We start from the raw sequence: 12,742 nt of genomic DNA, 5'->3' as shown, positions 1-12,742 counted from the left end.
CTAATCGGTGACCTCTACACCCCCCCCCCCCCCCCCCCACTGCATGAAAAAGGTCTAGCGACGCCCCTGCAGGCAGGGGCCGGCGGATTCCAGATCCAGGATTCCGGACCTGTTGAGGCACAATTACGAAGGTTATATAATTATATCATTGGTGCCTTTTGACTTTGACCTTGACTCTAAAAATCGAATGGGGAACAAGAAGAAATTATGAGGAATGAGTAGCAAATTTGTTACAATTTCGCAATTCCGTAAAGGAAAGCTATTTTAGTCGGGGACCCCACAGGTTATCCTGTTCAAGCTGACTTAATTTTGATCTGTTATTCTTGTATATTGTATGTTGGAACTTGGAAGCTTGGCGAATAAAAATCAATCAATCAATCAATCAATCACAAATCATCATCACTGAACTCAGTACATGTACGTTCAATATCGGAGACGGGAGTTTGTCGCCCTCTATCAACAAATATTTACGACATTCCATGGCCGAATAAACATTTTTGTTGACGGTTGCCTGGTAAGGAATCGCGATCGCATGCATTTATGTCAGTTATTTGAATTAATTTGTCTTTCATTGAATTTTTTCCTAAATCATACCTATTAGCACATCATGTTTTGTTCATGATCAAATATCAGATTTATAAGCTGTCTCACTCTCAATGTGGTTGTATGAAATCGTGTGATTGCGCCGTGTGATTGCGTCGAGTGAGCGAGTGAGTGAATTCAGCATGACTTGAAAGTCGAATCCGTATATAAACACACATAGCTGCATTACTATCCTGGCTGTGTATTAAAAGGTGTGCTATTGATTCTCAACATTTCAAACACCACTGTACAAAACTCAACTGATTTCACCAAAAATCGGTACTTAAGTAACAATTGATGACACCTTAATAGCAGTAAAATACCATTGTTTCAACTTACCGGTGTTAAAAAGAATAATTAAAAAATTCAAATTGTAAGTCTACTGTCAAACTTGCCGATCAGCCACATTGTCTTCATTGCGTGCATTTGTGTGTTGTGTGTTTATTGACTATTCGTGTATGCAATTGCTGCCTATTAGCACGTTTGCAGCGCTAGTGGTCAATACGCATTAGCATTGACTCGCTATGCTTTGCTGGAGTGGATACAAATACAGTACTAGATCAGTAATGTGTGACTTTAAATTGGCTCTTTCTACATAATGAAAATTGAATTTAGCCAAACTTAAGTTTATAAAGTTATCTTTAATTAGGCCTAGATCTAGATTCTATATCCATTCCTTGTTTAAGTAATAATATATCTGTATTAGCGCTTAGGTACATCGTTGGATCGGTGTATTGAGCACTATATAAAAAACCGGATTATTATTATTATTATTAAGTAGATCTCTAGGTCTACTTCGACCAAAATTTTAATAGGCAAAAGGTAAAGACTAAAGTGACTGATATTGATGAGCGTGGAGTCAATTTTTCTTTTTTCTTTAATAATAATTAATAGTCTAGACCTATGCCCCTTTTTTCTTTAATAATAATTAATAGTCTAGACCTATGCTTCTTTTTTCTTTAATAATATTAATAGTCTAGACCTATGCCCCTTTTTTCTTAAACTTTACGTGTTTGTTTTATTTCATTTTCAGAGCACCCTTTGACTGCCAGGAAGAAAGAGAGCACCAAGTAAATTTCCTGTATTGTATGCTGACGACTCAGTAGTAGAAATGACGCAGAGATCTGCAGATTTAAGGGCAAGGTAGGTATTTAACTATTATTATATTATGAGGCTTCCAAGGGGTGCAATAAATCAGTGTATTTAATATCTTTAGCGCAGTACCCGGATGACCGACCAATATTGTTTTTGTATTGCTTAGCCATCCGGGAACTTCAACAAAATTACATGGAAGCAGAAAAGAGAAGGGGAAAAAATTGACGCTGTTCACTTTTTTTGCATTTTGCAGAGATTCCAGACAGGCTGTCTACATAAAATCATTGACTGCTTTGTGTGTATCTTCTGGCCAGCCCTGATTGTTAAGACAAATTGTTTTTATAGAGGCAATTTTGCAATTTATTGTCATTTCCATAACTCATGGAAATAAGACTGTATAGCTGCCCACAAACCTTCTTTCTGTATAGTATGTACACGCTTCAATGTATACTGATTTAAATGATGACTTGGAACTGCATGCTACCAGGAACTTTAATTAGGTCATCTTTACTAAAGGATTAGGAACATCCTATAAATGCTCTTGATATTAGCAGCCATGCTGTGATTATCAGTAAAAAATAAAGTATGGTTAATATTTTAATACCGGTACATGGTTTGTCTATTTTGATCATCAGTGATTGCATCGATCCTAACAGTGATGTGATCTTATAATTCTACTAAAATGTATCCCTCTCCCTTATTAGCCTATGAAGTTTGAAATTATTTCTACAGTCCTCATTGATATTGAATATGTTTTATTTTCATATTCATTCAGGGAGAACCAATCCAAGTTTGTACAGCAGCGAATCAATGCTGTTGAGAAGCACTTTGCAGAGCTGTGCCAGGATTTTTCTGCCTATTCCCGTAAGCTTGCCCGTGTGAGGGACAGGGGTGACCTCTTGTCCAAATCTCTCTTGACCTATGCCGAGGCCGAAGCGCCTTCTACCAAGGCAGGGCTCACCAACTTTGCTGAACACATCTCATCAATACAAGATTATAGACAAGCTCAGGTATGTAGGAAGTCAACAGTTTTTTTTTGGAAATATATACCCTGTAGTTCTTTCTTTTTTAATAGTGTAAAGCGTCAAGATGTATTTTTAGTGATGTACCAAGTCCAAGTTATTACCGTATGTAATTTCCACAGGTTAATGCTTGCATTTTCCCTTTTGATTAGAAAGTTTGTTTTTTTGCATGTTCCTAGTTAGATTTTTGGAGAACCTCCCGACACATCTATGATGGAAAAAATGCATAACAAATTTTGTGGCTAAGTTCATTTCATATCGGGTGAAAAGATAGGACATTGTTCCAAAAATTATCGATTCCATTGGATTGAGTGTGAAGTTTGAAGTTTTGAAGTTTATTTATTCCATATTTTACATAAAAAACACTTTATATTCTTTTTTAAATTTTTATACAGGCATATATAAGAGTAGATTTCCTCATTTCACACAGAAAAAAAAAATCTAAAAATGAAAGATTTCAAATCAGTCAAGTATAATGTATGGAAAGTAACTATGAAATTTTGAATTTCGAGTTCTAATGAAGCAAACATAAGTGTGTTTTGTTTTCTTTCTAATAATTGTATTTTTTAAAAAACATATCAGTGGGATTCAGTTGCTTAGTAAACCAATGCATTATCATGTGAATGAAATTAGAAATTGTTGTACATCAAATCATGTCTATATTAAAAGGTGATTTTCATTATGCTAATATCCTTGATCTAATTTGTCATGCTATTGTTTTAAATGATTTGGTTCTAGTACTGCATTTTCTTTATTCTCCTTGTAGGTATCAAGATTGGAATTTAAAGTGGTGCAACCATTGACCCTTTATGGAACAGCATGTAAACATGCAAAGGTATGTTACTTTTTTTATTTCATAATTATATTCAAAGAATTAAAACATTGGAATGAACTTAGAGTTAATACCACTGAATAAGGATAGCCAGAAGGAAACTACTCCGTCGTTCCTGTTATAAAGAGGTTCTACCTACTAGTCTGTTGCTTATACCCCTTTCAAACTGGCCTGATTTTCATCGGATGCATCCGGACGCATCCGGCCACTATGAATGCTACAGAGGAGAAAAAGCCGATTAAAAACGACGAAAAGAAGAGAAATAGGCGATTAAATTCTCATTCTATCAGTGTGACACCGATGAAACAGCCACTGTGAATGCGTTGCAGTGTACGCGCGCTTTATCGTAACCAGAGTGCGTATGTTGACTTTTTGTTGAACATGTTGCATGTCAGCTAGATGTGGCGCGGGCTTAATAATTATGTAATAATTCTTCACTTACAGCAAGGGCTTGCCACAGCGAGTGAATTTCACCGGCAGTATGAAAGCGACAGCAGGGAAAACGGCGCCTTTGTTTACATAAGGAAAATTTGATCGGTATTTTCATCAGTGTGACTACGATAGAAGCCAGTTTGAAAGCAGTATAAGACACATACTTGTACAAAGTAATGTCAAGTCTCTTGTAGTCCACTTTGACATCTGTATACATTTACTGAAGTGTAGTAGAAATGAAAATAGAACAAGGGTAGTGGCAGATAAGAAAAGGTTTTCAAACATTCTTTTAGTCAAGGCTTAAAAATGATGACGGTGGGACACATCTATAGCAGCAAAACTATGATAAGAAAATATTTAATCAATTTATTTGGGAAGAGGACTGGATGACACATGATCTGATGACAATCGCTCTGCAGTCATTACCTTCAATACACTGACTGTATTCCTAACCGGACCAAACAATGTACTTGACCCTAGACTTGACCTAAAACCCAATTGTAACCCTATCCCTAATGCTATATATTTTTGATGACCGTAAAGTCTACAACAAATTTGACAAGTGGAAAAGAGAGGTCAGCTAGTGGATGCCCTCGTAATATATTTTATGTTTAATGCTATGATAGGGAATGATGGATCAATGCATATGTTCTTATGATAATTTTGTTGTTTTAAAAAAATCTTGCAGCAACTAAGGAGAGTGAGATCAGTATGAAACAAGTGTTCCTTTATTCTGTTACCCTCAGGATGATCTGAAGAGCAGCTTTGCTGCCAGGGAAAAAGAGATCAACCAGCAGAAGAAACTGGACAAAGTAAGACAGAAGGCACCATCAGACAGACAACAAATAGTAAGTAGGATCCCCATCACAAAGTCACTCTTTAACTCAGGATTTGTGGTCTGTGATTGTTATTATACCACAGTCATATTGCCAATTAAACCAGTTCCGAACTGATGGATAATTGGAAAAATCTTGGCCTTTAAGGGCGATGTACATGTAATATCTATTTGGGGGTCTTTTGCCAGTCTTGTGTCTTTCTAGACAGTGTGAATGGAGGCAGATCATTCCAGTAGACCGGCAGCCAACGAGACCGACAATGTTGGTCTCATGAACCGTCAGAAAAGTTGTCTGAAGTGCTGTGAGACTGTTGGTCTTGTTGGCTGTGTGCTGCCTTTGGCATCACTCAGACACTGTCAGTGTTTCTATGTAATCCCCATTTGTCCCCAAAAGCCGGAAAAGAAACACTACAGGTTGGTATTAATGAAATGATTACCAAACCCTTCCCTCAAGTTTCCTGTGATACTACTGAATTCAGTATCCCTTCATGTACTAGAGTTGCAGTTTATGAACCCATTCCATAGAAGTTTGACCTGTTTGAACCCCACATCACTTTATATATATAGATATTTCTTTTTAACTTTATTATGATTTGAATTTCAAACCCCTATTGTGTAGATTAGAGCTTAATTTCTCCTTTGATATGATAGATGCAGATATTTCTTTTTAACTTTCTTATGATTTGAATTTCAAACCCCTATCTTGTAGATTAGAGCTTAATTTCTCCCTCAAGTTATGAACCTACATTTTTTAACTTTGTATATGTAATTTCCCCTAGTATTTTAATGGTGTATAATGCAATTGAGAGATATATTTTGGTGACTTTTGTTTCAATTTATCTATTTTGCTTTCAATAGAGGCAATTTGTTTGATCTTTACTTTTTATACTACTATTTTCATTAATTCATTTAGACATCCATTCATAAAACACCTCTTACAGTATTCTGAGGAAATGGTTTTGAGATTATACAAGTGGACAATTAGTTGACATAAAAGAAAAAGATGTTGTCAAACTGATATGCATAATGGTCTGATGTAATTTGAATATGTTATGTGTTTCTACAGCGCAAGGTTAAAGGCGAGGTATGATATCTATGGAATGCTTTCAGTTTACTTTGCATTTCTTAATCAACAAAAATCACAGGTCATTAAAACAGTACAGCCTGACTCGATTTATATGTTCTAAAAACTAGATAATATGTTTCATTCTGTTTGATTTATAAGTTATAACACATCTTTCTAATGAGTGAATGAAATATTTGCATGTTTGATGTTGGTGCATGTTGTGTTATTTTGGCTTGTCATTTATTAGAATTGTGCATTATGATGTGATTCAAAGGACATAAAAGTAGGATTTGCAATTGCAACCTCAAGATTCATTTTCCAGATTTTCCAGACAAGATAGTATGTTTTAGTAATCAGTTCTCACAATTTGGAGAAAAAATGACAGTGATGAGTGATTTGAATGAACCATTTTGAGCAATTCTATCAAAACTGCTGAATTAGATTTCATTACATATTTTTGTTTTAATCACCAACCCTGAATTGCTTAACTGAAGATGACCTCAAAAGACCAGTTACCCATCTATTCAGTGACTAAATACATATTAGCATCATTGTTCTAAATTCAGGAAGCAAGTATTGAATCAGATTTGTCAAATCTTCATCCAATTCTTCAACCACAAGATAATTTATCTTTTATCCCAAAGTTACATTTGGATGAATTGGCATGAGAGTGTCTGGCATATATCTTGTATCTGTTCAGATTTCCCCCCTATTATGTGCATCTTATGAAAAGGAGTATATGAGTATATTTGAGCTACATGTGCATGTTTTGTATTCTAACAGATGTATGTAATATGGTATGAAGGCAGTCACGAGTGATAATTTCTTTTGTGTCAAGATGATGGATGTTGAAATTTCTTTATTTCATTATTTGTTAGTTACGTTTGCATCAATGATCATGGGAGGAAGGAATTTTTTTGGTTCATTAGATGTGAAGAAAGTATAGGAAGGAAATGATTTTGGTCCCTTAAGTTTTTGAAAAGTTTCTGCAATCAACCCGAACCCTAACCCTAATTAATATGTCAGTATAACATATTGGTATTGTGATGTTCTTTTACCAATAGTCCCAGGCGGAGTCCAAGCTTCAGAAAGCCACCGTAGATGCCACCAGAAGCAATAAGGCTCTGGAAGACCAAATGGATGCTTTTGAGAGAAAGAGACTTCAGGACATAAAAGTAAGTGTAGGGAACCATATACAATACAATACAACTAAGTCATTTATATAGCGCTCTTACAAACTAACTGTTGTTTTGCAGCGCTTAACATAAAAATTATCAAAGAAGTTGTTGATCATGGTCGAAGAGGAAAATTTTTAGACATTTTCAAAAGACATCCAGAGAAGGTGATAATGGAATAAAACGAGGAAGCTCATTCCAGAGTCAAGGAGCACACGCATGGAAAGCATTGTCGCCGGCTTTGGTGTATGTTCGAGGAACCTGTAGCAGGTTGCTGTCAGTACAAGAGCGAATGCCAGGATGAGCAGATTGGTACAATGAGAGAGTTGAGATACACTGGAGCTTTGTTTTGGATGCACTTGTAGACAACTGTCAGGATCTTGAACCATATCATAACAATATAATTATAACTGAAAATGAAAACGATTCTTAAATGATGACAGGCTGATTTCCGCAGATTGTTTCTGTGCACTCTGTGATGACAGAGAAATATGTGCTAGAGAAAGGTACCAAATATTTAGGACTTGCATGGTATTTGTCTGTAAGATTGGTCAATTGAAGTGTTGGTTTAGACTGTCAATCCATGTGATGTAATTCAACCACTCAAATATGAAGAATAAAATTATAGTGCATGTCTCTGTATGATTTGCTTTATAATGGATAATGGCGCTATATTAATCTAATGTATTATTATTATTATTATAAACTGTCATAGAATTTCATTTAGTATTGAAGTAAAGCACAGTTACACAAACATTTACTATTATCTATGATGTTGGTAGAGGTTCACATAAATGGCGTGATAGCTCATGCAGTTGGTAGAGCAGTGGTCTCATAATCCGGTGACCCGGGTTTGAAACCAAGCTGATGCGCTAGTGCCATTAGTAAGGCATTAATCATCATTACCAGATCTCTCGGAGAGGACCTAAAGCCGTCGGCCATCTGGTTGCTTACTTACAAGCATTTATGCTTTCTTAGCAGTCAGGTAAAATAACAACCACCACCAATGAGAGCCAATTCCTTCAAGAAAAGTACAAGGACTGGCATTTGCTTGATGGCTATATAGGTTCACAGGATGTTTGTAATCGTCGGACATGATTGATCTTTCATTTTGATCTGCTGAATAAGATGAAATCAAATCCTTTCTAATCCCTCTTTTCTCTTCTTTGCTTTCCCAACAGAGCATCTTGTCCGAGTTTGTAAAGATAGAGATGCTGTTTCATGCCAAGTGTTTGGAGTCATACACAGATCTTTCATTTTGAACTGCTGAATAAGATAAATTCAATCCCTTCTAATCCCTCTTTTATCTTCTTTGCTTTCCCAACAGAGCATCTTGTCCGAGTTTGTAAAGATAGAGATGCTGTTTCATGCCAAGTGTTTGGAGTCATACACAGATCTTTCATTTTGATCTGCTGAATAAGATAAATTCAAATCCCTTCTAATCCCTCTTTTATCTTCTTTGCTTTCCCAACAGAGCATCTTGTCCGAGTTTGTAAAGATAGAGATGCTGTTTCATGCCAAGTGTTTGGAGTCATACACAGATCTTTCATTTTGATCTGCTGAATAAGATAAATTCAAATCAGTTCTAATCCCTCTTTTATCTTCTTTGCTTTCCCAACAGAGCATCTTGTCCGAGTTTGTAAAGATAGAGATGCTGTTTCATGCCAAGTGTTTAGAGTCATACACAGATGCCTTCCAGGCTCTCCAGTCAATAAGCGATGAAGATGATCTGGAGGTAGGTAGTCTAATCATCATAAACACTATAAAATGGCATTTTTCCTACCGACCATAACCAGGTTAAGCATAGTTTGCCGCATGGTATTTTTCCGTTTTGGGCCTATTCACAGCGTTTCACTTGTTAACTTCATTTCACAGTCTGACATGTGAGCAGGAGGTTTGGGACTTCCCCAAATGATCGGTCAGTATTTTCACTCGAAGGCTGGTTGGTCAATCAAAAGGAAAACAAAAACATTCCTATATAGATTTTTGTTGGCTTGCAACACTGAAATTCAAGACCTTTATGTAAGTCCCTATGTGCTCCTGAACCTGTCGAAGTATTTCTTCTCGTGCCTAATTCTCTTACTGCATTTTATTCTCTTCCCTCCCAAGACGAAAATCCAATTGAATCCCCATTGAATGTCCCCATTGAATCCAATTTGGAGTAAATGGAAAGTGAAACAATGGGTACCCATTGAAACCAATGGGACCAATTGCCAATTGGTTCCAATGGGGACCAATTGCCAATTGGTTCCAATGAGGACCAATTGCCAATTGGTTTTAATAGGTACCCATTGTTTCACTTTCCATTTACTCCAAATTGGGGACCAATTGCCAATTGGTTCCAATGGGGACCAATTGCCAATTGGTTTCAATGGGTACCCATTGTTTCCCTTTCCATTTACTCCAAATTGCCAATTGGTATTGAATTGGGATTCAATGGGGAAATTCAATGGGGATCCAATTGGTAAATCGATCCAGTTAGAAGAACCAGTGATAAATTATTGATACTTCATAATCGATAATGGCAACTGTCCACCAATTAGGTATATTCCAATCTCATTTGCATTAACTTCATCTCAAAGATCATTTGAAGTGAATTCAAGAGTTTCATTTACAGTGCCAGTGGCTCATACAAATATATATACTAAATATGTATATTGTTTCTTGGTTAGTAATCATATAATCAATATATAAATCAATATATCTATTGCTAAAACGTGAATGTAATTTTAACATGATCAGACAAAATAATCTATTGGTTAATAATTGCTGAAGGAATAAAGAAATCACAAAATTGATGTGCATTGTCATAATTTGCTTAACAAATCATGATAAATTAATTTTTCTGTGACACGTGTAAAGTGATAATGAATATTCATGAGATGCCTAGATTTGTTGGTTTCAATTGGTCAATTGGTTTCAATGGGACCAATTGAAGTCCAAATTAAGGCCAATCCGGACCAATTGAAACCAATTGGGGACCCATTAAAGTCTAATGGGGCCTAGGCCAATGGGGCCAATGGGGCCAATTTGTCCAATGGGGCCAATCCGGACCAATTGAAACCAATTGGGGACCCATTAAAGTCTAATGGGGCCTAGGCCAATGGGGCCAATTTGTCCAATGGGGCCAATCTGGACCAATTGAAAACATCTGAGGTCCCATTGAAACCTGTTAAAACCTATTGAGACCAATTGAAACCAATTGAAACCAATTGAAATTTCAATTGGTGTTCAATTGGTTTCAATTGGATTTTCGTCTTGGGATTATCCATGTCATTTCATATTCATATTCACCACTGCATTTATTGAATTTAAGGGTATAGATTAAGGCAAGGGTCAAAAGTTGATGGTAAGGTATTTTGGTGAAGAAAAACTTGGACAATAGTTGTATTATACTACAAAATGCGGGTGAAAAAACACAAAAGAAATGTCTGTATATGTGATTCGGATTGGTTGAAAGTCAATATGAGCTTCATTTCTGCAGATGTATTAAATCACAACTGTATAAACAAGAGACACTTGTTGTGCCATGAAAAGAAGTACATGAATTTCAATTTAGAAATTGTATAGCTATCATCTCAACAACTTTCTTTTTTTCCTCTTTTTTTCTTTGTCATTTTGTATCAAACAGGAATTCAGGAATTCACTCAGGCCATTCAGTGCTGCAGACAGCAACTCGCGGCAGAGTCTATTCAGAGGCGACTCCAAGCAATCCCTCAACTCAACCACTGGTAGCTCACGCCCTTCGACCGTAGACCGGAGGAGACCTGCCAAACAACAGCTCCAGTACTCTGAGGAAGATGATGAGGAGGAGGATGATGAGGAGGATGACGACGATGATGAGGATTATAGTGAAGAAGATGTGGCAGAAGAGTACTACAAAAGATGAGATTTGAATGTATTTGACGCATTTTGAATCAGGTTAATATTTTTGGTATAAATGTATTCTGTATTAATGAACTTTGTATTGTCAATGTCATGGTAAAATGGGACACAAAATACAAAATATAGAAATATTAAGTGGAATATTGGCCATGTGTACTGTTATGTGTTGATTTTTTACTGTGATGTCTCTGCATGGACTATATATGAGAAAGATATGACACCTTGATTTTTGTTTGCCTTAGTACATGTTATTGTAATGAAACGTAATGAAATTAGACTGTACTAGAAATGCAAGATTGATAGAACTTTATTTGATCAATATCCAAGTCAATCATATTTGGATTGTGATTTGTTGTGTCTGCAGGTAGTTTGATATGGTAGTTTAAGATCCACAAGAATTTTGTCCCCAGCCTTTCGAGGTCGGTAAAAGAAAAGAAAAAAATATTTACAGACAGTAATTCGTGCTTTTATAGGGAATGAAAGCAGACATATTCAACCAGTAATAACACCCACCGGTCACGTTCACTGGTGTCAATGACTCACTGAAAGAATCAGGATATTAGGCGTGGTTTAATGAAACACTTGTTGTATCGTAGCACTTTGGGTTTTACACAAAATCAATTAGGTGAAACTCCAAATATATGCTTCATCCAGGCTCATACGCAGGGGGGGGGGGGGGGGGGGGGGGTGCTCTTATTCAGCGGCTGGCTGAGTCGTTGCAAAATTTTCGGCGCGGTTTTCAAATTTTAAAACACCCCCCTTGAAATCCTGTTTACGCCACTGGCTTAATCTTATTCTTTTCTTGATTGTGAAAGTTTGTCAGAGATCTTTGGACAGGTATTTGCTTTATTTCATTTTATGTATGGATAGTTCATTTGACGATACGGTGCTGTTCTTACACACAATGCTTGTATTCATATACGATTATTACGATAGATATACTCCATGAGTGCAGGGATTTATCATTTTGATGTTTGTACAATTCTAATATATAGACCAAAGGAGTAGAAAGAAATTGAATCTTGTTAGAGATTGAACTTCATGTATATTTATGAAGTAATCTTAAATTTTGTTTGACTTGCCAAAAGTTTTATACAAGAAGTATGGTCTGTATGAAGAGATGTCTACTAATTGAACACTGTTGTGCTATGTACATTGATATAGACAAAATTATTACATAGATACATGTATTTACATCTAGCCATTTATTTAGCTGCAGGGATATCCTTGTTTTCATATTTGTGTTTTTTTTTTCTTTTTACTTATGATCTCTAAGAATAAAGTGTTTTGAAAAGAGCATGCTATATATACTGATGGTATACCGGTACCTGACTAAAAGTTGAAGGAGTAAGAAATTGATCTAACTTTTTTTTTGTTTAATTAAGCAAACCACATGCGTTGTTGCCATTTAAAAAACACAAAATTGCATTACGTATGAGTATCTGGTATTAATGATTATCCCACTGACAAAATTGTTTCTGAGTTTAGAATTTACAGTTAACACTCTCTTCATGTTGATACATCTTGAAATCAAGAACAATTTTGAATTCCGTACTTCCAGGATAAAAAAAATTAGTTGGACAGAAGGTCTTATACAATTTGAAAAAAATATTGTTGTTTGTTGTTGGACTATCTGGAGACATCAAGAAAAATTTATACCAAATCAATTGCCTTTACCAACACTGTTTTCATAAGATAATTTGACAGTTTGTTGCTCTATCATATTTACAATAATTACAAAGTTCAAATCATGTCTGGTCTGTTTGAATAATGGTAAAAGAACAACAAATATTCTGTAAACACACATTTTATTACTTT

The 12,742-nt window shown here is 35.8% G+C and overlaps 1 protein-coding gene across 4 annotated transcripts; it reads left to right on the top strand.

The window, feature by feature from the left end:
• The first annotated feature begins 441 nt into the window (after positions 1 to 441).
• Positions 442 to 11,600, top strand: LOC590644 (protein FAM92A). 4 transcript variants are annotated; one of them, XM_030975496.1, is made up of 9 exons: positions 442 to 514; positions 1,616 to 1,725; positions 2,453 to 2,687; positions 3,466 to 3,534; positions 4,710 to 4,811; positions 5,865 to 5,882; positions 6,929 to 7,039; positions 8,661 to 8,774; positions 10,671 to 11,600. In XM_030975496.1, the coding sequence occupies exons 2-9, from the start codon at positions 1,694 to 1,696 to the stop codon at positions 10,926 to 10,928; spliced, it is 939 nt and encodes a 312-aa protein (XP_030831356.1). In that variant the 5' UTR covers positions 442 to 514; positions 1,616 to 1,693; the 3' UTR covers positions 10,929 to 11,600. The 4 variants fall into 4 exon arrangements, with proteins under 4 accessions (XP_030831356.1, XP_030831360.1, XP_030831357.1 ...); XM_030975497.1 differs by having other exon boundaries at positions 467 to 542; XM_030975498.1 differs by lacking the exon at positions 442 to 514 and adding an exon at positions 1,047 to 1,145.
• The last annotated feature ends 1,142 nt before the right edge of the window (positions 11,601 to 12,742 follow it).

This window comes from Strongylocentrotus purpuratus, unplaced genomic scaffold, assembly GCF_000002235.5.
Source record: "Strongylocentrotus purpuratus isolate Spur 01 unplaced genomic scaffold, Spur_5.0 spur5_scaffold_8, whole genome shotgun sequence".
NCBI classification, from domain to species: domain Eukaryota; kingdom Metazoa; phylum Echinodermata; class Echinoidea; order Camarodonta; family Strongylocentrotidae; genus Strongylocentrotus; species Strongylocentrotus purpuratus.
This window is presented reverse-complemented; position numbering and strand designations above follow the sequence as displayed.

Excerpts from the sequence above, each read along its gene's own strand:
- LOC590644 (XM_030975496.1), top strand. The coding sequence starts at position 1,694 with ATGACGCAGAGATCTGCAGATTTAAGGGCAAG. Across the intron at positions 1,726-2,452 it reads TCTGCAGATTTAAGGGCAAG|GGAGAACCAATCCAAGTTTG; the intron begins GTAGGTATTTAA and ends ATATTCATTCAG. Across the intron at positions 2,688-3,465 it reads AAGATTATAGACAAGCTCAG|GTATCAAGATTGGAATTTAA; the intron begins GTATGTAGGAAG and ends TTCTCCTTGTAG.